This window comes from Rhinoraja longicauda, chromosome 7, assembly GCF_053455715.1.
Source record: "Rhinoraja longicauda isolate Sanriku21f chromosome 7, sRhiLon1.1, whole genome shotgun sequence".
Classification (NCBI taxonomy): domain Eukaryota; kingdom Metazoa; phylum Chordata; class Chondrichthyes; order Rajiformes; family Arhynchobatidae; genus Rhinoraja; species Rhinoraja longicauda.
This window is the reverse complement of record NC_135959.1, coordinates 69,805,923-69,832,043: the sequence shown is the minus strand read 5'-3', so window position 1 is coordinate 69,832,043 and position 26,121 is coordinate 69,805,923. Positions and strand designations below refer to the sequence as shown.

At 41.3% G+C, this 26,121-nt stretch overlaps 1 protein-coding gene across 2 annotated transcripts in view; it reads left to right on the top strand.

The window, feature by feature from the left end:
- Nucleotides 1-26,121, top strand: part of LOC144595372 (progesterone receptor-like) — a 283,603-nt gene that overhangs the window by 235,139 nt on the left and 22,343 nt on the right. For both annotated transcript variants that reach the window (XM_078402823.1, XM_078402822.1), the window contains 2 exons: nucleotides 8,315-8,459; nucleotides 15,774-15,904. In XM_078402823.1, the coding sequence (XP_078258949.1) occupies nucleotides 8,315-8,459; nucleotides 15,774-15,904 (276 nt within the window). The remainder of the gene's footprint in view (nucleotides 1-8,314; nucleotides 8,460-15,773; nucleotides 15,905-26,121) is intronic.

Genomic DNA, 26,121 nt, shown 5'->3' with positions numbered 1-26,121 from the left:
AGTCTTGCTGGAGCTGGTGGGCATTGCAAAGGATGATCTGTTGAATGTGGAGACTGGTAGGGTGAAAGTTGAAGAAAAGGAAAACTCCGTCCAGGAGGAGAGAGGGCGTGTGCTGTTTAACATTGACGTGGTGTGGTCAAAAGGACTAGTTATCAGTGCCTCAGTGACCATTTAACGCATGCAATTTGGCGAGTGGCAAATTTTAGCAATTTGGAATGTACAGCAGTAAGTTAATAAACTTCTACAGATTGATGATTTAAAGTTAGGGAAGGTGAATCAGCTTCGGTGGGAAAATCTACACATTTGGAAACTGCAGGGAATAAATAATTGCATTCCATCACCCAGTAAAATGGCTGCACTACTCAGCCCGTGATACTCCATCTGTCTTATGCATTGGATCATTTTAATATAAGGATGAAAGGCAGATGAGATGAGTTTAGCTGGGCATCATGTTTCAAGGGTCAAGGTTCAAGAGTGTTTTATTGTCATATGTTCACAAAACATTGTTCCTGGGCTGTCCTTTTCTGTGCTCTTTATTCTGATATATGCAGTTCAGAGAAATATGATCAAGTCAAGTCAATTTTATTTGTATAGCACATTTAAAAACAACCCACGTTGACCAAAGTGCTGTACATCAGTTCAGGTACTAAGAACGAACATACAATGGCACACAAACATAACAGCACATACATAAACAGTTCACAGCGCCCTCTCAGAGGGCCTCAAACACTAGGGAGTAGAAATAGGTTTTGAGCTTGGACTTAAAGGAGTCGATGGAGGGGGCAGTTCTGATGGGGAGAGGGATGCTGTTCCACAGTCTAGGAGCTGCAACCGCAAAAGCGCGGTCACCCCTGAGCTTAAGCCTAGACCGCGGAATAGTCAGTAGCCCCAAGTCGGCCGATGGTGTGGGTACACTTATGATAGTATAAGAAAATAACTGCAGATGCTGGCACAAATCGAAGGTATTTATTCACAAAATGCTGGAGTAACTCAGCAGGTCAGGCAGCATCTCAGGAGAGAAGGAATGGGTGACGTTTCGGGTCGAGACCCTTCTTCAGACTGATGTCAGGGGGGCGGGACAAAGGAAGGATATAGGTGGAGACAGGAAGATAGAGGGAGATCTGGGAAGGGGAGGGGAAGAGAGGGACAGAGGAACTGAGGAACTATCTAAAGTTGGAGAAGTCAATGTTCATACCACTGGGCTGCAAGCTGCCCAGGCGAAATATGAGGTGCTGTTCCTCCAATTTCCGGTGGGCCTCACTATGGCACTGGAGGAGGCCCGTGACAGAAAGGTCAGACTGGGAATGGGTACACTTATGATATCTTAGGATTCATTTAAATAGAGCATGCTCTGCATTGCTACATTAACTTTTTTTTCTGGTGAAATAGTTGTATTTGTACATTGTTTATGTTGGAGCCAGAAAAAAAAAATCTGCCCAATTAGCCATTTGACACCTTACCGTAATCCTACATCACAATTATTACAATGTCTGACTTTGCATTTGAATTTCCCAGCATTCTCTTGTTGTGTCTGGTTGCACCAATAAAGTTGGTTGGCAATTTAGTCCTCACAATGCACTGACAGGATGGTAATAATGGAAGGCTGCCAACATGGACCCAACCTTTGATAGTTTTGTGTAGCCAGGTTTTCTGACCAATGCAAATTGTTTCACGCAAGTGAGTGGATGAGGGCAGATATTTGTGGTGAATGCAGAGGTCGACACATTTGATGATAGAGTAAAAATGATCCTGGAGTGTGGTGAGTTCAGAACCCAACAAGCATAACTTTAAAATTAGAGAAGTAATGTTAGGAATCAACTCTTATTCCAAAGAATGAAGAAATCTAGAGTTGAGTGAGATCAATTGAGGTTGGTATGTTTTTGTTAGGGTTAGGGCTGGGATAAGACTTGTTCTTTGCTGTAATGCCCCTGCAGAAAAAAAAGACCTGTCAATATTAAATGCCTTTGTTCACCCATGATGAATGGATATTTGGCCAACGTGTTAGAAGTTGGCAGACTCTAATGGAGAGTTATACCAGCAAATTATCATGTCAGTGAGAAAGAGGAAAAGAGGGAAATAAGGAGGGGCAAATGAAAATATTTCTAGAATTCCATAACTTTCTTCTGATAGTATTGACTGTGGCACATTGTGACAATTCTATTAAACACCACACTTACTTGATTCTCCATTTCTCCTGTCCTCAGTTTGTTGCGACTACCTATGCGAGCAATAACGACATGTTTTTCAGATTTGTTTCACATGCTTTCTTTGAAAACTTTGTTACATTGCATGATTGTTTCCTGGTACTTTTGTATTTTGCCATGATTGTACTGGCTACAATAAAAGCCTTTCCCAACATGGATGGAGAAGCACAGTGCGACAGCACAACGCAGTTGTCTGATATCATCAATGAATGCAAAAACATCTTCACCGAGTTCTTTGCAAAGTGGAATAAGAGGAAACAAATGCCAATGCAATTGGACAAATATTTTGAATTTCTGCTGCTATTCCTTGAGCTCCATCTACCGAGCGCATACATCAGCAATTTGACGATGAGGCTAACTGGGCCCTGAAGGTTTTTATTTTGATTCTTATTTCCAGCGACAGTAAATATGCAAAATTGTCTTTGAGCAAGTCAGGGACTTGAAATCATTTCACAATTCCACCAAGCAGACCTGCGCAAAAGAATTTTTTTTAAATGATCACATCTTTCTCTTCACCCTGCTTGTTGGAGTCACCTGTGCACCAACATTAATGCTTCTATCTCCAAACTACATTGGAGACACAAGGAGACACATTGGAGATGTCAAGATCCACATTAGCATGGAATCTTCAACCAAATGCAATCCAAAGACTTAGGAGGACCTTAAAAGTGTTTAGGAAAGGATAACATAAAACATCTTGTTGTGGGAATAATCTGCTTCAAGGTCAATAGAGTGAATATCAACAATGTTGTGTTGGAATGGAGGCACAAGTGTTGAAGTTCATTTCAATTATTGGTCAAGGAAATGAAGAACAGTTGGAGAAACCTACTGCACTTGGAGTCTGAACTGCTCAAGTGTAGCTTAAATATCCCAGCCTTCTGACTGCCAAAAGCTGATTTTAAACTTTCAATTCACACAAGCTTTCCTGGTGTTGTCCTAATGAAGGGGCAAGAAACTAAAATGAATTAAAACTAGTTACACGGATGAGCTGCTTTGACAGAAATATAAAACGATGCTGCTTTGACCTGTTACAGGTAACTTTAAAGATACAATTTTGAAGTCAAATTATCTTCATCAGAGTTGCATCTCAGTAATGCCAAAGACTGCATTGGCAACAGTGAGAGATGCCCATTGGAACTAACCTAAAAACTGAATGCAATTTTTCCTAGTTATTCCAGGCAAACTCCAACCCAGCCACCAACCAGTTAGGAACAAGGACAGGGTTGTAAGGAGAATACAATACAATACAATACAATACAATACAATACCCTTTATTGTCATTGTAAAAGTACAACGAGAACTTCTTTACATCGGCGAAACCAAACGCAGGCTCGGCGATCGTTTCACTTAACACCTTCGCTCAGTCTGCCTTAACCAACCTGATGGCTGAGCAATTCAACTCCCCCTCCCACTCCCACTCCCAGTCTGACCTTTCTGTCATGGGCCTCCTCCAGTGCCATAGTGAGGCCCACCGGAAATTGGAGGAACAGCACCTCATATTTCACTTGGGCAGTTTGCAGCCCAGTGGTATGAACATCGACTACTCCAACTTTAGTTAGTTCCTCTGTCCCTCTCTTCCCCTCCTCCTTCCCAGATCTCCCTCTATCTTCCTGTCTCCACCTATATCCTCCCTTTGTCCCACCCCCCTGACATCAGTCTGAAGAAGGGTCTCGATCTGAAACGTCACCCATTCCTTCTCTCCTGAGATGCTGCCTGACCTGCTGAGTTACTCCAGCATTTTGTGAATAAATACGAGACTTTTGAATGTCGCTTCCATATCGATGCTATCAAATCAAATATATAAATAATCACGGCGAAAATGAAAACAATAAAGGAAAAAAAGGGGGGAACAAGGTAAAGTGCAAAAAAGGTTCATGCAGGGGGTCAGTTGTGCCAGATGACCCTGGGGGGCAGAGACAGATCATGTGGGGGGCTCTCAGCAGGACCGATTCAGAGCAGCTATAGCTCTAGGGATGAAGCTGTTTCTTAGTCTGGAGGTGCGGGCGTAGAAGAAACAACAGGAACTTATCTTACCAGAGCAAAATGCTAAACTAACGCGTGTCTGCTCCAAACTCTGGAACTGCTGAATTCGACTCAAGCTGTATATAAAGCGGCTGATATATTTTCATGCAGAATGCATTTCTTCTGATTTTTCTTGACAGCTGACCCTATTTTGTTACGAACTCATTTATCCTCTTTGAATGCATGGCTATGTCAGGGTTGTTTTAATCTGGAAAATAGAGATTGTGACGACATTGATCTCAGCTATGACCTCAGTCTAGTAAATTACTCGTCCTCCTGATATTCAGATTTTCAGTGGTGACATCTTTAATCCTGTTCCTCACTGATCTCCACGTCCATTGGGATAAATTTTAATTTACAGTTGAAAGCCCACTATCTGACGAACAAAATCACACTCCAGCTGCCATTTTTTTTGTACTATAGATCCATAGTACCAAATTACTGCCTATGAGGGAGAAGAGAAAACTAGTCCCATCTGAATCAGAAAGCCATTATATTCACAATTTATGTCCTAACCAATGCTAATTTCTCTTACCCTGGTCCTAGGCTCCTTGTATAGCATCCATCTCTATCTCCATTCAACATGTTAGCCCCATAATGACAGGTTTTCACAGGCATGTGTTCAGAGTTGGAGCCTGTCTATACTTTATTGATTAGGGGTGACTTCAAAATCTATTCTCTATGTTTCACGATGCAAATTCTTAGGATGATACGTGTCCATTTGTTGCTGGAGCCCATTTTGTAGACGTCTATTTATAGCCATTGACGATATGCTCTTCCACAACACATGATGCTTTGTGCGTCAAATTATATCATTCTGAATGGAAGGTTAATGCTTCAGTGCAGAGCAGAGAAAAGGCAACATCAAACTGTTGGAATGACCATTCTCTGGATAAGATGTTGAAACCCAGAGCCCATCTGCATGTTGAATTGAATGGAAAAGTGGTACTGTTCCATGAACTGAGGGTTGATTGCCAACATTCCTCTCACAATTATCAATAACAGAAGCAAATTGACTGCTCCTTTACCTCAACACTCTTTGCCCAACTCTTTTTCTGTTTGCCCAACTCTTTTTCTGTGCGCAAAGCGACTGCCTTTCAATGCAATTCGTGATATGTGAAGTATAATGAGGCACAAATAAGCCCTAAATGGGTGCAATGTTTTGCTTTGTCTGTATCTGCCCTCAGAACAACAGGAAGGCAAACGGTTAAGATAGGAGATTCATTGGCCATTTCTATATATTCGGTTGATTCTTCAAATGTTTGGAAGACTTTGCAGGATGCCCTGGAAAAGGTTATAAAAATGGCAGTGCGCTAAATGGTGCAATTTACTTCCCTGAGCAAAGGTACGATGGAAATGACTGTAGAACAATAATAAACCATGAGATATGTGAATCCAGTAAAGTTTGGGTCATTGTACTGGGTCAATGAGATCACTCCTTTGTTATGGATCTTAATATTTCAAAGGCAGAAATAAGACTGATCACAGGAGACCTTCTTACTACCCGTATTTTGCACCTGTTTGAGTTCTGAAGCAGATACTGTATGTTCAATGCAAGCACCTACTCTGTAGCAATCATGTTGAGTGTGCATTTGGAGATTAACTCTGGGTCAAGGTCTTAATCACAGCACTGTGGTTTCCTTTCAGTATGTGCATAACCAAATCATCTGGATTGGTTTTATTTAAGTTTGGCTGGCTTTTAAAATCTAACTGCTGAGGCAACTAAGGTCAAAAATGATGTTAAATCTTTGTTGTTACCAATCTGCATTTTCCTATCCCTCAACTCTGCTTTCCAGTGGAATATTGTGGCTCCCTTTAGAAACCAAATACCTCACTTCAAAGGGTATATATCTAAAATGGAGTTGATGGAAACCTAATGTGTTTCAGATGCTGGTTTTAATTCTGACGAAGAGCTCAGTCATTTGGAAGTAGCCTCCATGTGAGAGGGAGGGGACTCTGTGCAAGGATTCTTTCTTTTCCATTGCTCAAATCTTTGAAAAAGCAATATAGTTTGGCTGATTTTCATGCCATATGATTGAAAAATATGCTGAATTCTTCAAAAATGCAAAATAATTTTATGCCACGAAAATTTCAAACCCTATTGCAATTGAGATACCAATTTGCTGTAAAGTGACAACCAAGCTAGTCAGTGTCATTCCATGGTTACATGTTGCCACACACCACATGCTATATATCTAGTCTGAAGTCACATTAGTGCTAATTTCTAGTTAGTCTCTCACATTATTAAGGATCGTGTACTCTGACTTGCCACCATGCCTCATTCCCAATTACTAAATGTCACTTTTTTCCACAATTTTAACAAAAATCTACTTCTGAAATCAACAACATAAGTGTGCTTTCCATTGTGTCTGGCATCCTGCACAGATCAATGTTATTTCCACAAGGATTCTATCTAAAAACCATACTAATGCCATCCTAGTTCACTGCAGTTGTTGCAACAACACATCGTTAATCAATAATCTTATTCACAAATTATAATTATTTTAATCTATTTGGACTAAAAAAAAATCACCTTAATTTTGATGTCAAATCCGTGTTTATTTTTTCATTATATTTGATTGCTTTAAAATTTTTAATATCAAAGCAATGTTATTTAGGTATCCAATACTTGAAAACTGGAACTTAAAAGGTGCAATTGTTCCAGGGTGGGTCGGGGGAAGGAGTAAGGGGTTGGGCACTTGTGCAAGATGCAATAGAATCCCTTGTATATCATCATAGTTCTAGTCCAATAACGCACTCCATTTAAGGAACGTCTTACTGTCCATGTGATCCTGCCTGGTAGATTCATTGCTCCTTACTTGACCTTCAGTCAAATGGCAAAGAGAACATCATCACGGAAGTTGCATTTCTTAAACAAGAAATGGTCCAACACTTCCAGTTAAAAGTAAGACGCTTCCTAGGTACAGGTGACCCCAGGGTTATGCTCATTCCTGTTGCGGAAATCCACCCTTCAAGAATTCACAAATCGCTTACCTCAAAAATTTGAGAGATGGATTTAAATTTCTTCTTACAGAATCTATGCGAAAAAGTAGTATATAAATAAACAACATTTATTTCAACTCACATTTTTTGATGGATGCACAGGTGACGCAACTTCGAGATATGGGAAATCACAGTTTGGATCATTTTCTAGAAACGCAAGCCCTTTCCCCAGTAGTATGGAGCTCACGTGTAGTCTCTGTTGCGATTGTGGGCATGTTATTTGCTCAGCACGACAAACACTATTCTAAAGGTTATCACTCATTTCGAAGGCTTAGTGTCATTTAAATATGTTCAAGAGATTTGGGTGGAATTCTAACCACAAACTGGAAGCATAAGACAGAAGTGAAATGACACCATCAGCTGTTTTCTACAATTTGATGAGTCAATTACTTCGCTGGCCGAAATGGAGCCACAATTGACGGCACTCCCTTCAAAACTTTCAAACAGAAGACTACTTTCACGTTCACCATGATGACTCTGCAAAAGGGACTCGTGAAAGGTTTATTACCCAGCAGTGCCCTGGCACAGGTGATAGGGAATGTGCCTTACGTATTGCTGTCAGTGAACACACATGTCCATAGTTGGGAAGATATACAAGATATACTCTGCTCATCCCTGTGAGAATTTCCAGATGTGAAAGCTTTCCTGCCTCTGAACTACTCAGTTGGAAAAGGACACGACTCAATGCATCTCTCTGCTTCCAAACCCTTGGATGGAGATAAGCGAAAAGTTCACTCGTTTGTAATGATGACCGCTAACCAGGCTATTTTAGGCAAGTTTAAATAATTGTCGTTGATGACTCTGGTGAGAATAAGGTAGATGCAGTTGAAAGTGATCTCATAATGGAGTAAGAGCCATAATTCCAGCCTTTGGGAATACAGACCCAGATCAAAGGGACCTTTAATTAGATAAATTAAGTTGCTTTAACTTACAGGTGAGTAAATTGTCAGTTTTAACATGTTACACTCAGAGAAGTGGTAAAGTATGATGATAATGTATGTACTGTGCACACTATGTATATATATCATGCCAATCAAGTTAACAACAAGGATGTTCCTTTGTAACATTGCCTGATGTATTTACAGGATTTCGGAATTTGCACATAGATGATCAAATGACCCTCATTCAGTACTCGTGGATGGGCCTGATGGTATTCGCAATGGGATGGCGATCATATAAACACGTCAAAGGAAAGATGCTCTACTTTGCTCCAGATCTGATTTTTAACGAGTGAGTAAATGCATCCTCTCATTTGGTCATGAATATTTACAAAGGCATTACAATATCGTGAAACTTGCAGCTTACACAATCAATGCAGGCTATGCTTTGAAGTCTGTGGTAATAATCTTGTTGCTGTAAAGTAAATCAAGCCCCATGCTAAGGAACCATTGGCAGTCAGCTGCTTGTGATTCAGATGGCAACGAACCTCTGCCGGTGCTCAGGCAAGTGTGGAAGTCTGGCTCACCTGGAGATCAAATGTAGGTGCATGTAAAATCCCATTCAGTGTGCTCTACAGAGGAACTGAATTCACTTTGCATCTGATCCACAACATTGGATCAGGGTAAGTTTTCTTCAGAAGGGTGACCCCCATTCATTTCAAAGGTATTTATTTCACAAAATGCTGGAGTAACTCAGCAGGTCAGGCAGCATCTCAAGAGAGAACGCAAATGGTAAGTTAGCATTCATAGCAAGAGGATTTGAGTATAGGTGCAGGGAGGTTCTGCTGCAGTTGTACAGGGCCTTGGTGAGACCGCACCTGGAGTATTGTGTACAGTTTTGGTCTCCTAATCTGAGGAAAGACATTCTAGCCTTAGAGGGAGTACAGAGAAGGTTCACCAGATTGATCCCTGGGATGGCGGGACTTTCATATGAAGAAAGACTGGATAGACTAGGCTTATACTCGCTGGAATTTAGAAGACTGAGGGGGGATCTTATAGAAACATATAAAATTCTTGGGGTTGGAGAGGCTAGATGCGGGAAGATTGTTCCCAATGTTGGGGAAGTCCAGAACCAGGGGTCACAGCTTAAGGATAAGGGGGAAGTCTTTTAGGACCGAGATGAGAAGACATTTCTTCACACGGAGAGTGGTGAGTCTGTGGAATTCTCTGCCACAGAAGGTAGTTGAGGCCAGTTCATTGGCTATATTTAAGAGGGAGTTAGATGTGGCCCTTGTGACTAAAGGGATCAGGGGTTATGGAGAGAAGGCAGGTACAGGTTACTGAGCTGGATGATCAGCCATGATCATATTGAATGGCGATGCAGGCTCGAAGGGCCAAATGGCCTACTCCTGCACCTATTTTCTATTTTTCTATGTTTCTATTCCTTCTCTCCTGAGATGCTGCCTGACCTGCTGAGTTACTCCAGCATTTTGTGAAATAAACACCTTCGATTTGTACCAGCATCTGCAGTTATTTTCTTACACTACCCATTCATTTCAATAGTGTTGCTGTCCCAGGTAAGTGGTTAAAATATTTTACTTTAGTTAATACTGTGTTTAAGGCATTTTTAGCATGTTTTAATTATTAAGTAGTATTTATATTTTAATATATTTGAATCTTAATGCAAAATGCCTTTGATATCAGGAAGATTTTTAAAAACTGTGTCAAAGCCTTGTGGGAGGTAATGGCTGATATGGAACTCAGGATTCACTGGCTAAGATCTCTGCACAGCTTGGCGTCTATTCCATCTCTTGGGTCCGGGTATTATTTTATCTTGCATGATTACATAATTCTAGGCTGACTAACAGGAACCACGCATGGCCCAGTCGGACAGTGTGCCTGATCTAGCACAATGCAATCAATTGGGGCTGAATGGCCACATTGTGCCGGTATATCGCACATATTTTAGAAACCCAAACTGATTTCTTGTTGAAATCGGTTTCTGAAGCATGCACAAACAGTACTATCACTATAGAACTATGAATAAAACATTCACTTCAAATTGCTTGGAAAAGTTGAATGAATGGAAATGCCAAACTGTTTTAGAAAGATTGAATGTAATTTTGGACAAAAAAGTAAGCCTTTCCAAATTCCAATTGGTGTTAAAAAGAGGCAACTTGTAGGAAAGGGGAAGAAAATACTATATATATATATGCATGGAATAGAGTCTGAACATTCAGCAGGTCCGACAACAACCATTCCCCATTTAATGCTTAACAAAGTGGTCATGGTATTCTATGGGGTGTGTATGAAACAATGTTATTCATGGCGTCCACAGCAGAGGACGGCTACAAGAAAGCAGCAAAGTGGTTTAAGGATGTGTGCAGAACTTACAGAACCTCGAAGAAAGATTGTATAAAGTAAGGATTTTAGCAGGATAAAACTATGCAACTGTGTTTTGTATATCAGGAGTAACCTCAAATTATTTCCGAATAAGTTATCACTCCTTTACCATCCATACAAATTCTTGGAAGTCCTTATCCAGCAACAATGTAGGGATACATTTGTAACTCGAACTGCACTAGTTCAAAATGGGGCCTTACCGTTAGTTTTTCACAGGCAATAAAGGATGACCTTTCTAACGATATTCGGGTAATATAAGAAAATAACTGCAGATGCTGGTACAAATCGAAGGTATTTATTCACAAAATGCTGGAGTAACTCAGCAGGTCAGGCAGCATCTCAGGAGAGAAGGAATGGGTGACGTTTCGGTTCGAGGCCTTTCTTCAGACTGATCTTTCGTAGAGCAGGAGGGCAGGAGAAATCACAGAGGGGGAGCAGCGAGAGAGCATGTTGCTAAACTCTCGTCGAAGAGAGGAGGAGAACTTCTTCAAAGTGGACATACCTTGAGGAGAAATCGCAGTGGAGCAACAGGTAGTGTAAGAAAATAACTGCAGATGCTGGTACATATCGAAGGTGTTTATTCACAAAATGCTGGAGTAACTCAGCAGGTCAGGCAGCATCTCAGGAGAGAAGGAATGGGTGACGTTTCGGGTCGAGACCCTTCTTCAGACTCTTCAGAGTTTGTCATCAGTCTGAAGAAGGGTCTCGACCCGAAACGTCACCCATTCCTTCTCTCCTGAGATGCTGCCTGACCTGCTGAGTAAATCCAGCATTTTGTGAATAAATACTAACGATACTCAAATCTTTTGAGTGAATTAAAAATGGAAATATTACGAATCGCTGCTGATCAACTTGTTTTGAATGTATCACTCAATGATACTAATCTCTTACAGAAACTTATACTTCTTTCAATACATTTTATTTCTCTCAGCAAGAGAAGCATGCCGGTGATGAATATCCAGAATAAGCTTCAGATTGGTTAAATTCTAGCTCGAAACCATTTATACTTGCAGAAGCAGAGCAACGGAATTAGTTAGAAATTGTGCTTATTATGAAATGAATGGGACATGCTGACCATGGTGAATTATGCATCAGTTAACTTTTGACAGTGAAATGCAACAAATACATTCTTATACAATCCTAAACTTAATAGCTGAGGGCATCTTTGAACTTACAAGAAAATAGCAATAGCATTACAGGAATAATTTGCTTTGGTAAATTTGCTGTAGATGAGAAGAGTTTGTTATCTGCCTTCTGCTGAGGGAGTCATCCTCAGAGATTTAGAGGAATACATATGAGGTACTTCAGTATACACTGGAATTTAGAAGGATGAGGGGGGATCTTATTGAAACATATGATAATTAGGGGATTGGACACATTAGAGGCAGGAAACATGTTCCCAATGTTGGGGGAGTCCAGAACAAGGGGCCACAGTTTAAGAATAAGGGGTAGGCCATTTAGAACGGAGATGAGGAAGAACTTTTTCAGTCAGAGAGTGGTGAAGGTGTGGAATTCTCTGCCTCAGAAGGCAGTGGAGGCCAGTTCGTTGGATGCTTTCAAGAGAGAGCTGGATAGAGCTCTTAAGGATAGCGGAGTGAGGGGGTATGGGGAGAAGGCAGGAACGGGGTACTGATTGAGAGTGATCAGCCATGATCGCATTGAATGGCGGTGCTGGCTCGAAGGGCTGAATGGCCTACTCCTGCACCTATTGTCTATTGTCTATTGTCTATAGTATAAGAAAATAACTGCAGATGCTGGTACAAATCGATTTATTCACAAAATGCTGGAGTAACGCAGCAGGTCGGGCAGCATCTCGGGAGAGAAGGAATGGGTGACGTTTCGGGTCGAGACCCTTCTTCAGTCTGAAGAAGGGTCTTGACCCGAAACGTCACCCATTCCTTCTCTCTCGAGATGCTGCCCGACCTGCTGAGGTACTCAGTATGATCTTTCTGAGTTCCATTTCATTCACTATGAAATTTTTCATGGTGCCAAGAACATGATGAATCATCTTTTTTCCTAGCCTAAAATAATGGCATTATTGCCTCAAGACAAATATTAACAGTAATTTTAGAATTATGAAAATAATACTGTATAACCTTTCTGTCTCCATGAGGTACAGTAAACACTTCAAACAAGTAGCCACAGAAAGGTTTCTTTACACGAGTCATTGTCCTATTAAATGAACACCCAAGATGGGGACAAGCAAACTTGGAGCAAGTTCCAAATAATTATGCTGAATAATTATTTACATTATAACTGACACCTTAGTGATTCTGTCATGACCTGACCACAAACATCAAGCACAAAATTGCCACTAAAAGTGGGGATAAAACTGGGAATTTAATTTGAGTAATCCTGCCCACCTCCTCTCCTCGGGCACCTCCCTACTGATTGTTTCCTTGGTTGTAACATTTAACGTTTTACCAAATGGCTTTTGAAAGTCCATTGGGTGCATTTCAAAAATGTTTCTCTCATCTAATATCTCTGTTACTCGCTCTAAAGCCCTCCTCAGTTATTTAGATGAGATTCGGCTTTAATAAATCTGTGTTATCCTTCTCTAAACAATTGATACCTACCTGAGCAACTGCTAATTCCATTCTTGATACGTGTGGAATTGTTCCAGCATTGGGGTCACTTCCTCATTAAATCACCTGTAGACTTCCTTGGAATAACGTTTATCTTCAAATCCAACGTTTCCTTGATGCATTACAATGGAACGTACTTAACATTTGACCTGAATTGATCTGAACTCATCTATTATTTAATCAAAGACTGATGTGTTGCAGTGCTAATTGGTTTCTTTTTTTTATTTTTTTTTATTTTTTTTTATTTTTTATTATTTTTATTTTCTTTGGAAGTAAGCACATTACATTTTAATGGTTCCTTTTTACAGGTGCCAAGAATTATTAAAACATTATTTGTACAACTTCCTTTTTAAAAAGAAATGAGAAAGAAAGAAGTAGTGAAGAGTAAAGAATAAATTAGTGAGTATAGAGTGAAAAAAAAAAAAAAAAAAAAAAAAAAAAAGAAATGTGCGAAAGTAAAGCAGAAAGGAGATTCCAAACCCAGAATTTTTAATTTTATGCTGATATTACACCGCATGATTCCACAAGGTCAATAAATGGAGACCAACTCGATAAGAATTGGTCTTTTTTTTCTATTAGGAGGAGTCTCATTTCTTCCAAATGTGCTGTTTCCAACATATTACCAATCCACATTTTAAGTGTTGGTGGAGTAGACTTTTTCCACAATTTAAGTATGAGTTTTTTCGCTATTATTAAACCATAATTCAAAAATGAGATTTGGGATATATTTAATTTATTTACATCTCCAAAGATAATCATTTCCATGCTAATTGGTTTCTTGATGAGGTCAATAGACATTAGACAATACGCCCTTCGAGCCAGCACCGCCTTTCAATGTGATCATGGCTGATCATTCTCAATCAGTACCCCGTTCCTGCCTTCTCCCCATACCCCCTGACTCCGCTATCCTTAAGAGCTCTATCTAGCTCTCTCTTGAATGCATTCAGAGAATTGGCCTCCACTGCCTTCTGAGGCAGAGAATTCCACAGATTCACAACTCTCAGACTGAAAAAGGTTTTCCTCATCTCAGTTCTAAATGGCCTACCCCTTATTCTTAATAAGGCCCCTTGTTCTGGACTCCCCGAACATTGGGAACATGTTTCCTGCCTCTAACGTGTCCAACCCCTTAATAATCTTATACGTTTCAATAAGATCCCCTCTCATCCTTCTAAATTCCAGTGTATACAAGCCGATCCAGTGTATCATGTCCCTGTGGATGCAAATCTAATTCTGATGCAGACCCAAGAGTGTGCAGAAATAGGTCCCCAAAACCTCCCGCTGAACCATTCACTGGAGGATCTAAACAAAGGACAGTTTCACGTCGACATGCATCTCCCATTTACACCCTCAGTTCTGATGTAGCGTCTCCACCAGAAATGTCCCTCTGCCTCCACAGATGCTGCCTGACCCACTGTTCCTCAAGCGATGTGGCTTTTTTTTTTGCACCAGATTCCAGTCTCTTGTTTCTTCAAAGGTAAACACTCCCCCGACCTAGGATAATGACTGGGAAAATCAAAGCGTTGAGCAGACATCCTATTCTATCACAGGTTATTCTTCCATCTCCTCCAGAGAGAGGAGTCAGCAATGTGATTGAATATTGTGGCTTTTTTATTCTATAGCTTTTCTCACGGTTACTGTTGGACAACCATGGTTAAATATTTATACCTAAGTTACAAGTGGAAATAGACAATAGACAATAGACAATAGGTGCAGGAGGAGGCCATTCAACCCTTTGAGCCAGCACTGCCATTCAATGTGATCATGGCTGATCATTCTCAATCAGTACCCCATTCCTGCCTTCTCCCCATACCCCCTGACTCCGCTATCCTTAAGAGCTCTATCTAGCTCTGGAATGAATTCCATTCCACCAATGTGTAGCAGGTCTTCAAAGGTACAAATCCTGACTCCACAGACCAATGGTATCCAAATAAATGTTGAAATGGTTTCGCAGATGGAAGGGAACAGATGAAGTCTTTAAAGATCTGTGATCATTGTTGGCCATAACCTTAATCAATGCAGCCAATAAAAGTCCATCCATTTGACATTCTTGAAACATTGATGATATTGGATTAGTCTGGGTAGGTTTAAAAGGAGCATAGTTAAATACCTCAAAAGGTATTTTCTGCTACTTCCACCCAACTCTCCACACTCTAGTCTTGAAAAATGTTGAAATCCCAAAGACGTCCAACTCAGCTTTAACATAGTCAAACAAATGTGACAAGCTGGTGAGTTCCATCACTCCCACTCAGCAACCCTGGGCAGCTCTGCACACTGACTAATCCTCACAGGATCAGTCTGAAGAAGGGTCTCGACCCGAAACGTCACCCATTCCTTCTCTCCTGAGATGCTGCCTGACCCGCTGAGTTACTCCAGCATTTTGTGAATAAATCCTCACAGGAAATATGGGGATGGGAATGATTGTTATGTCATGAGAGCAACTGTGCACGTGGCTTGTTCTACATATGCACGACTGCCAGCTGGACAAAAGGAGCCCAATGCATCCCTAAATTTCTTGGGGATTTAAGAGACCTAATTAAAAAGGTCCAGATCCCCCTGACTGGAAGAATAAGCAAGTGGTTGGAAGTAGTTTTTCATTGGAATGAATGTGGGGGGAGGTTAACGTTGGGGGCTTTGTGCATATTTTATTTGAAGATTATTTGGGTGATTTTCTCTTTTAGGCAACGAATGCAAAAGTCGGCGATGTATGATCTGTGTATAGCAATGCGTCAAATCTCACAAGAATTTATTCATCTTCAAGTAACTCAAGAGGAATTTTTATGCATGAAAACCTTAATACTGCTTAATACAAGTAAGTGAAAATACACTGCAAAGCTAAACATCCTGTGTGAATATTACATTATGAATATCTATTCTCGTCAATTTTCTGGAACTACATACAAGTTGTGAATTATTTTCCAGCTAAATCTTTTAAAGTTCAGTTTAGTTTAGAAATGCAGCGCGGAAACAGGCCCTTCGGCCCACTGAGTCCACGCTGACCAGCGATCCCCGCACACTAACACTACTCCACACACACACTAGGGACTATTTACAATTTTGCCAAGCCAATTAGTCTACAAACCTGTACGTCTTTGGAGCATGAGAGGAAATCAAAGATCTTGGAGAAAACCCACGCAGGTCACAGAGAGAACGTACAAATTCTGTGCAGATAAGCACCCATAGTCAGGATCGAACCCTGGTCTCTGGCACTGTAAAGCAGTAGCTCTACCATGACCTTACAGAAGTGTTCTGCTTTACCACCCTTCCCACTGTTTACCTACTTCGCTTCAACGATTTGTCATATTATTGTCAATTTTTCTGTGATTTCTAAGCATCTTGAATCATTTTGGTTGCACTCTTAACCCAGCCATTGTTAAAATCTCAAGATAAAAATCCGCACCAAATGCAAATAACTTCTTATTCTTTGACTGTGCTACTGGGTAGGGTTGATTGAACTCTTGGCTTAGTGAAGATTTCTGCTGTCTGCTGCGATCATTGCCTATTTAAGGACATTTTTTGAAAAACATTCTTATTGAAGAAATCGGATACTTTGTCTTGTCCAAGCTACATGGAAAGCAGCCATGTCTGGCGTAAAATTTGAAACAGGGCCATTCAACAAGGAACAACTGTAGGATTAAGTAATAATCAGCACTACATCACTGCCCTAACATTGCCTGAAGTAAGTAATCTATCACTGAAGTGAAACTACGCAAATTAACTCTTAATTTATTAATTTCCTTTGCAGGTGTAAATTTGTTAAGAGCTAAATATAATAAATCTATTTTTTTAATCTAAGCTGCTGACTGTGAGAAGGCTAGAAATGCAATACTCATCTCAAAATACCATTGAGGCTCTCGATCTCCAGAGTTTCAGGTCCTTCTCATCTGGAGTGTTGAATAAAAAGAGGTTGCCAAATGACTGCCTTTTTATTTACAGTAGCTAAGTGCTTCTCTGACAACTTTGTGAGACTTATGATAGATCTCTGAGGCAATCCAACAATAAAGTTAAATGTTTTTTTTACACTTGGAAGTATTTAATTCAATTCATTTAATTTGGAATAATAATCTCTGAAGAACAGTTGTAACATATTAAATGGTATTATTTAGTACCAAAAGAATTTGGATTGTATAAATGAGAACAGACATTTGATGGAAAGGAGACTTAAGTGGAAAGAATTAAGAGGAAGATTAAGATTTGAAAAAGACAATTGAGAGGCTTTTGTTTGGAAAGCAGTGATGGACGTGGAAGAATTAGGAGAGCCCCTGGATAGGAATGACTCCTGAGGGATAGATTTGTCATAGATGATTGAAAGGTGCAAACAAGTATTTAAAATGAAAGCAAACACTGAAAATGTAAAAGTAGTAATGTGAATTTTAAATTGATCTGTCGTAGCAGGGGCCAATAAAGCCTCAGGGCAGAAGCAGGATACCTGAAGTAGTCATAGTTATAGTCATATATACAGCGTGGAAACAGGCCCTTCGGCCCAACTTGCCTCTTTAATCCAGCATCTGCAGAAAGAGAAACAGCATTAATGTTCCATCAGAAAGGACATTGTCATGAAATGTTAACTATTTCTTTCCACAAATTGAGCCTGATCTGCTGAATATTTGTAGAAATTCCATCTTGATTGTATCTCTCTACCATCCGCAGTAATTTCATTTCCATTTGCAATTTCTTGTGGATGAACTTTGCAAGTTACATTGTACAGTCTTTTGAGCCAAGAATTATCATGTGTACAATGCAGTCTAGTTTAAAAAAAAATAATATTTGATAAGTGGAGAATGTTATTTTCCTAAAAATAAATCCGTCGTTCTGATGATTGGTGCATTCCAAGACCATAAGGTCACAGATGTTTCTGAGCGAATAAAGACTAGGGAAACATTTAAATTCTCTCCAGAATACCTAATATTTGGTCAGAAGGTGGTGAATCTATGGAATTCTTTGCCACAGAAGGCTGTGGAGGCCCAAGTCAATGGATATTTTTAAGGCAGAGATAGATTCGTAATTAGTACGGGTGTCAGGGGTTCTGGGGAGAAGGCGGGATAATGGGGTTAGGAGGGTGAGATAGATCAGCTATGATTGAATGGCGGAGTAGACTTAATGGGCCGAATGGCCTAATTCTACTCCTATTCCTTATGCCTCAAGGGCCTGTCCCACTTAGGCGATTTTTTTGGCGACTGCCGGCGACTGTCAAAGTCGTAGCAGATCGCCGAAATTTTCTTTTACCCGATGACAATGACCACGACAATGCTGAGTCAGGTCGAGATTACACCGTCTTCGGAAACATCGCAAAATTCCCACGCTGTCAATGCTTCTCCGGCGTCCTGATTTTCGCTGAAATCACTGACGAGTCGGTAAGTACTTGAGAGTTTTGAATTATAAAACCTTGTATGCGTTACTTAAAAACCAAGCTTCACTGTAACAAGGAATAAACCGGATTTACTTCCAGTTTACTAATAGCTGTATTAAAAAAATCAATTTTAAAAGTGGTTAAGCGGATTATTGTGAATAGTGTGTGGGCATTCTTTGAAAATGTACGGGAGATGCATATCTGGTTTCTGGGTTGCATATCTGGGTTTGGAGCCCACTTTAAATGTAATGGCTGATGGCCATAAACATCGTGAAAATTCCCACGCTGTCAATGCTTCTCCGGTGTCCTAATTTTTGCTGAAATCACTGACAAGTCGGTAAGTACTTGACAGTTTTGATATAAAAAAAACTTGCCCGGGTTACTTGAAAAATAAGCGTCACTGTAACAAGGAATAAACTGGATTTACTTCCAGTTTACTAATAGTTGTATTTTAAAAAAATATTTGAAAAGTGGTTAAGTGGATTTTTGTGAAAAGTGTGTGGGCATTCTTTGAGAATGTACGGGAGATGCATCTCTGGTTTCTGGGCTGCATATCTGGGTTGGGAGCCCACTTTAAATGTAATGGCTGATGGCCATAAACATCGCGAAAATTCCCACGCTTACCTGACCGTCAAACTGTCGCCTCCAATCTACCTGTCAAATGTCCTGACGGTAAATAAATTGGTTAAACACAAGCATTTTATGGTATTTTGAAATGACTTTACTTATTTTAATATTATGTGCTTCTAAATGCATCTAAGACAACCTAGCAAACCTGGGGACAGCATGCGACAGCGCCCGCAATAAGCAACGATACCTGCCGACAAGCCAGCTGTTGCCGAGAGATTTCAAACCGGATGATTTCTCAGCGACGCGCCGAGATCCACTACGATTTTTGGAAGACTCCTCACGATCATGCCCGCGACACCCGGCAAACTGTCGGCGACGGCCTAGTCGCCGGCAGTCACCTTAAAATCGCCTAAGTGGGACAGGCCCTTAATGACCTTAACCAAGAAAAGGTTCTGTGAATTTGTTCATATTTCTCTCAGTGCTTGGCAGCAGAGGGGATCTCTGAATTAGGGAAACAAAAACTATTGATAGGCCACAAGTGACAAGCCCATAGAGTCATAAGTATTTAATTTTCCTGCTTCCAGTCTCAGTTTTACATGGCTTGTGGAAAGTAAAGACTATCCACAAGCCATGTAAAACTGAGACTGGAAGCAGTACTTTTACTTGCTGGTTGTGCAAAGTTTATAGAATCAGAGAATCAGATTAACATTTGTTTATTGTCATATACGCCAGAGTGCAATGAAATTCCTTGTTTGGATTGAAGCTCGTGGGGTAAACAATATACTTACAGTAATGATAAAATACAACAAGTGCAAAATAGCAGAACTGTGCAAAAGTTTGTAGTGGCAATCAAAGAAGTGCAAAAATATTAAGATACAATGAAGGAATAACTGAATGAGGTGGAGTTGACACTGAGAATGGGTGGCAGCTCCTCTGTGAAGTGGCGTGTGATAAAGCTGGTTAATTCGGGAGTCTTGCTGCAGTGGGGAAAAAGCTGCATGCACTTTTCATAAGTGATAGGAGCAGAATTAGGCCATTCGGCCCATCAAGTCTGCTCCGCGATTCAATCATGGTGGATCAATCTCTCCCTCCTAACCCCATTCACCTGCCTTCACATAACTCCTGACATCAAGAATCTATCTATCTCTGCCTTAAAAATATCCATTGACTTGGTCTCCACGGCCATCTGTGGCAAAGAATTCCACAGATTCACCACCCTCTGACTTAATCAAGTTAACACAGTTGAAGCTGTTCCCTCGGGCTGGATTTCTGGATCCATAAACAATGTGAATCTGTTCAGATTTCTGTGAAATTGAAATTATCTGCTAACAATGTTTTATCCATTAAGTAATTATCAACAGATTCTCCCTGCTCCAAGTTGCATATAAAGAACCAGTTATTTCTAGCCAGGCAGCCACAAGTTTACAATGCATTCTCCCTCATCTCACTTAAGGACTTTACGGTACAGTTACAATCCTAGTATCTAATGGGATACAACATCTTCACTTTTGTCTGCTCTGGTCTGTCTGCCATTGGCGTATTAGTACAGAACTGCAAACTCTTCCATCTGCCGTCTCACCTCTTTAGATTAGCTAATTGCCCAGAAATCCAGCAACATGGCTGACAATTTGTTCCATCACATACACTTTCAGTAGATGGTGCACAGCCAAGTGTCATCACAGTTGAGAGAGATTTTGCCTAATGTTCGGTCCTCTGATTCATAAATGGTGTCTCTGTCTTTCATCCGTTCATTCGTTGATACTGGAAAATAGTCAGTAATTCAAACTTACAGCAGTTAAATTAAACAAATACAGTAAAGCGCTCCCGAGATGTGCCGTGGAACCAAATGACCCAGCATGTGGTTCTGGTTCTGGTTCTGGTTGATTATAGACAATAGACAATAGGTACAGGAGGAGGACATTCGGCCCTTCGAGCCAGCACCGCCATTCAATGTGATCATGGCTGATCATTCTCAATCAGTACCCCGTTCCTGCCTTCTCCCCATACCCTCTGACTCCGCTATCCTTAAGAGATCTATCTGGCTCTCTCTTGAATGCATTCAGAGAATTGGCCTCCACTGCCTTCTGAGGCAGAGAATTACACAGATTCACAACTCTCTGTCTGAAAAAGGTTTTCCTCATCTCAGTTCTAAATGGCCTACCCCTTATTCTTAAACTGTGGCCCCTTGTTCTGGACTCCCCCAACATTGGGAACATGTTTCCTGCCTCTAACGTGTCCAACCCCTTAATAATCTTATACGTTTCGATAAGATCCCCTCTCATCCTTCTAAATTCCAGTGTATACAAGCCTAGTCGCTCCAGTCTCTCAACATATGACAGTCCCACCATTCCGGGAATTAACCTAGTAAACCTACGCTGCACGCCCTCAATAGCAAGAATATCCTTCCTCAAATTTGGAGACCAAAACTGCACACAGTACTCCAGGTGCGGTCTCACTAGGGCCCTGTACAACTGCAGAAGGACCTCTTTGCTCCTATACTCAACTCCTCTTGTTATGAAGGCCAGCATTCCATTGGCTTTCTTCACTGCCTGCTGTACCTGCATGCTTCCTTTCAGTGACTGATGCACTAGGACACCCAGATCTCTTTGTACTTCCCCATTTCCTAACTTGACACCATTCAGATAATAATCTGCCTTCCTATTCTTACCACCAAAGTGGATAACCTCGCACTTATCCACATTAAACTGCATCTGCCATGCATCCGTCCACTCACACAACCTGTCCAAGTCACCCTGCAACCTCATAGCATCTTCCTCACAGTTCACACTGCCACCCAGCTTTGTATCATCTGCAAATTTGCTGATGGTACTTTTAAACCTACTGTGCAAACACCTCATAAGTGGCTATCTCGCAGGGTGGCCGCCAAGAGCAAAAGAGGATCCATCGGGGGGGGTCATCGAGAGTGACCCGGTGTGGGAGGGTGCCGAGAGTGACCCGGTGTGAGGGGGTGCTGCCGGGAATGAAGAGATACCCAGCAGGCGGGCTGTCGGGAACAAAGGGGGAACCAGCAGAGTCTTCTGAGAATGAAGAGTTACCCAGCAGGAGGGCCTGCCGATAACAAAGGGGGACCTGGCACGGGAGTTTGCCAAGAACAAAGAGGAACCTGACAGGTTGCCCCCACGGTTTGCCGCTGCGAGAAGATAAGACTGATGAATTTGTGTATCTTTGTCGGCACCAGAAACAAGGCGGCTCATTGTGTACAGCCGAGGTGAGGTCTGCTGTATGATCTTATGTATGATCACATTGAATGGCGGTGCTGGCTCGAAGGGCCGAATGGCCTCCTCCTGCACCTATTGTCTATTGTCTATAATCAACCAGAACCAGTTGTATGCAAAAACAAAGAATTTCACTGTACCTCGGTACAATGAAGTATCATTGACTTTCATTGAAATAAAGGTAATGGATACAGCATCAGAGAGCATTTTCCACAGTGGCAGACAAACTCATGTTCTATGCGCAAAACGTGTTGCCACACAAACAGCAATAAGTTATGTGATACGGTCCTTGAAGGGATGTGGACTTAAAGCAGCCATGAATGTTCCCGGCCACAATTGTACGGTACATAAGCTATTGATTGCTGTAGAAGTGAAGCAGGTAGGATCCTTGGAAGGATGAAAATCGCTTTGCCTATTAGGCATTTCAGAGCACCGTATGTAGTATCACCAGGTTCAAGTCACAGCCAGTGTGATTATAGACATACAAGAGCTTCCCCACATTAAAGGAAACCAGGCACAAGCAACTTCCACTTCTCCATGTAAAGGTTGGGATCTGGACACCAGGACTCTCCTAAACGAATCCAACATTGACAGGCCAGAACACCGCTCACCGTCATCATACCTCAGCAACTGAGGTTCTTTATCATTGCTACCTTGATGAGTCACAATGCATAGGGGACAAATGGTTTAAAGAACCAAACAGAGGAGGGGCGAACTGGAAGAGGAACACTGTCTTCAGAGAGGGAGCACCGTCACCAAAAGAATCTGCCAGTCCAGCATTTGAACAACTACTGCTGCACAATTAGTAGAGCTAATTGCATCCTGAACACATTTCAGTCCTGTGTAAGCACGGAAAGGAGAAGACCACTTTATAAACCACCCACCTGCCGCTCTGTTAACCACCACCTGCCCCATCTGCGGCAGTGCTTAGTTTAGATAGTTTTTTGTAGTTTAGAGATACAGCGCTGAAACAGGCCCTTCGGCCCGCCGAGTCTGCACCGACCAGCGATCCCCACACATCAACACTACCCTACACACACTAGGGACAATTTTGACATCTATACCAAGCCAATTAACCTACAAACCTGTACGGGTTTGGAGTGCGGGAGGAAACCGAAGATCTCGGAGCAAACCCACGCAAGTCATGGGGAGAACGTACAAACTGCATACAGATCCGTAGTCAGGATCAAACCTGGGTCTCTGGCGCTGTAAGGCAGTAGCTCTGCCGCTGTGTCACCGTGCCACTATGTCTGATGTTCCACACATTGGTCTCACTAGCTATCGAAGAATCCACAAAAGTAGGACATCCTTCATTCCAATGGACTGTCTAAGAAGAAGAATACATAGTAACAAAAGCCCTTTATTCCAAGTAGTGTCCTGGTGAATCTCTTCTGCACTCTTTGTCATGGTATCACATCTTTGCCGTCGATTATTGACCAGAATGGCAGACAATACTCCAAGTGTGGCCCGACCAATGTTTTCCATATAACACAAAGTGTTGTGGTAACTCAGCAGGTCAGGCAACATCTCTGGAGGACATTGACAGGCCTTGTTTTGGGTCAGGACACTTCTTCAGATAGTATAGCTGCAACAAGATATGACTAATCTTAAACTTTTTTTTTTTTTTGTCGGTGCCGATACGCATATCAATTAAATATTAAGCTACATTTATCCAAACAAAAATCCATCAATATACCCCCTTGAATGTTTTGATTTTGTGACCAATCAACTTCGAACTTAGTAAACTAATAACTAAAAAGGGTAAAATCAAATTAAAACTCTAAAAACTCGAAAATATAGTTAACTTTCTAGAAGAGCCAGCGCATACCATCACAAAAAAAGCATTGCTTGTACTCATTTGTGGTGTTCTTATATTTAAATCCCCCTGTCTTGTATGGAAACAGTTTCTCCACATCCATCTTGTGGAATTCATTCCTAATTTTGTCAGCCCTCTTTTACCGGGGAAAAAAAAGTGTTTCGTCATTTAAAGACGTTTTATCATTTCAGTTCTGATAAATCCTTTCAAGTGTTTTGTTCAGTACTTCCTAATTCTCTTCCATTATACATTACACTACACATAGTTACATTGTGATAGTCATTGCTGATCTCAGAGTAGCAGCCTTACTCCATTCAACAAGAGACGGCCATGTTTTAGACAATAGACAATAGACAATAGGTGCAGGAGTAGGTCCATTCGGCCCTTCGAGCCAGCACCACCATTCAATGTGATCATGGCTGGTTTTGTTCACACCTGGCACACAGGCTGGAGTGGATTTTTGTATTAAAGCAGGGATCCAAAATTTGTTTTCAACCACGTATATATATTTTTAGTCTCAAGAATGCCAGAGTAGGTACGTGCATTTGGAAAGTGATTTAACTCTGATCCCATGATTGAGGTGTTAGCATAGCAACAAACAGCTGCTGGAAATTTACAGTCCAGACAGGTTGTGGTTCATAAGCATGCAATTCTGAGTGTTATCGACAAAGGTTCACTTATAACCTTGCAAACCTGCACACACATTGATGAGTGCGAGAAATCTCACACTAGCAAAATATTAAAGAGTGATAAAATGGTTAATAGTTAGATAGAGCTCTTAGGTCTAACGGAATCAAGGGATATGGGGAGAAAGCAGGAACAGGGTATTGACTTTGGATGATCGATCAGCCATGATCATATTGAATGGCGGTGCTGGCTCGAAGAAGAAGGGCTGAATGGCCTACTCCTGCACCTATTTTCTATGTTTCAATGTTTCTACTTTTGCTGTATTGGGTGTAACTGTGGTTGTGAAAGTGTTTGGTGCTTTAATGTTGGTCGCATTAAGTGTTGTGTCGGGTGCTGAGGCAAATGACCCTGACCACAGACTTCTGAACCAGTGCATTAGTGAAGCTTACAGTCAAGCAGGACTGGGAGAATACGCAGAGAGGACCAGAGCAGAATGTCACTGCGGTCATTTAGTTGTGTATGCTGATATACATCATGGCAGCTGTGGAATTTACATTTAATTAGCAAGCTGGAATTTATGAAAAAAGAAACTATTGGACGGCCATTAAAAAAATCCATCTGGTTTACTGATGCTCTTCAGAGAAGGAAATCTGCCTCCCTTCACCTGGCCTATCTGTGAGTCAGATCCAAAACAGTGTTGCCAACTCTTAACTGAAATGACCTGGCCAGCTACTCAATTGTACCACAATTGCTGCATTGAAACAGAAAACGGTTAAAGCTGGGTGGACCACCTATCCAAATTCATAGAACAAAGAATGTGGGGTTTCCCCGGGTGCTCCAGTTCCCACCCACACTCCAAAGACGCACAGGTTTGTAGGTTAACTGGCTTGGTAAAATTGTAAATTGTCCCTAGTGTGTAGGATAGTGCTAATATGCGGGGATCGCTGGTTGGCACGGACTTGGTGGGCCGAAGGCCCTATTTCCACGCTGTGTTTCTAAACTAAACTAAACTAAAAAAAAACAATAAGTTAGATCTACTCGGACCTCAGTCCCTCATCTCTTCAGTACCTTCAAGTGTGCTTCCTGCAGTGACCATCTGACTGGCATATATACCCCTGACTCACTTCCTAAACATACCAACTCCTGTTGCAGGGGCGAGTTTCCTTTGACTCCCTTTTTAGTCTCATTTTTGCTCATTTGCCTCAAGATTTTGCCTTTTCCACCTTGTCTCCTTGCCTCCTGGTGTTAACTTTAGTTTCAATTGCTACCTCACCATTGCCTCCTCCAATCTATGGTAAGCTCCACTGAGTTCTGCCAAGGCCACAATAGCAGCTTTGCCAAAGTGTACGCCATTGGAAAATTCCTTACACTGTGGCTCGTAAATAAGAAAATAGTCAACCAACGATTCATTGGCAGGGCGAAAGAAACAC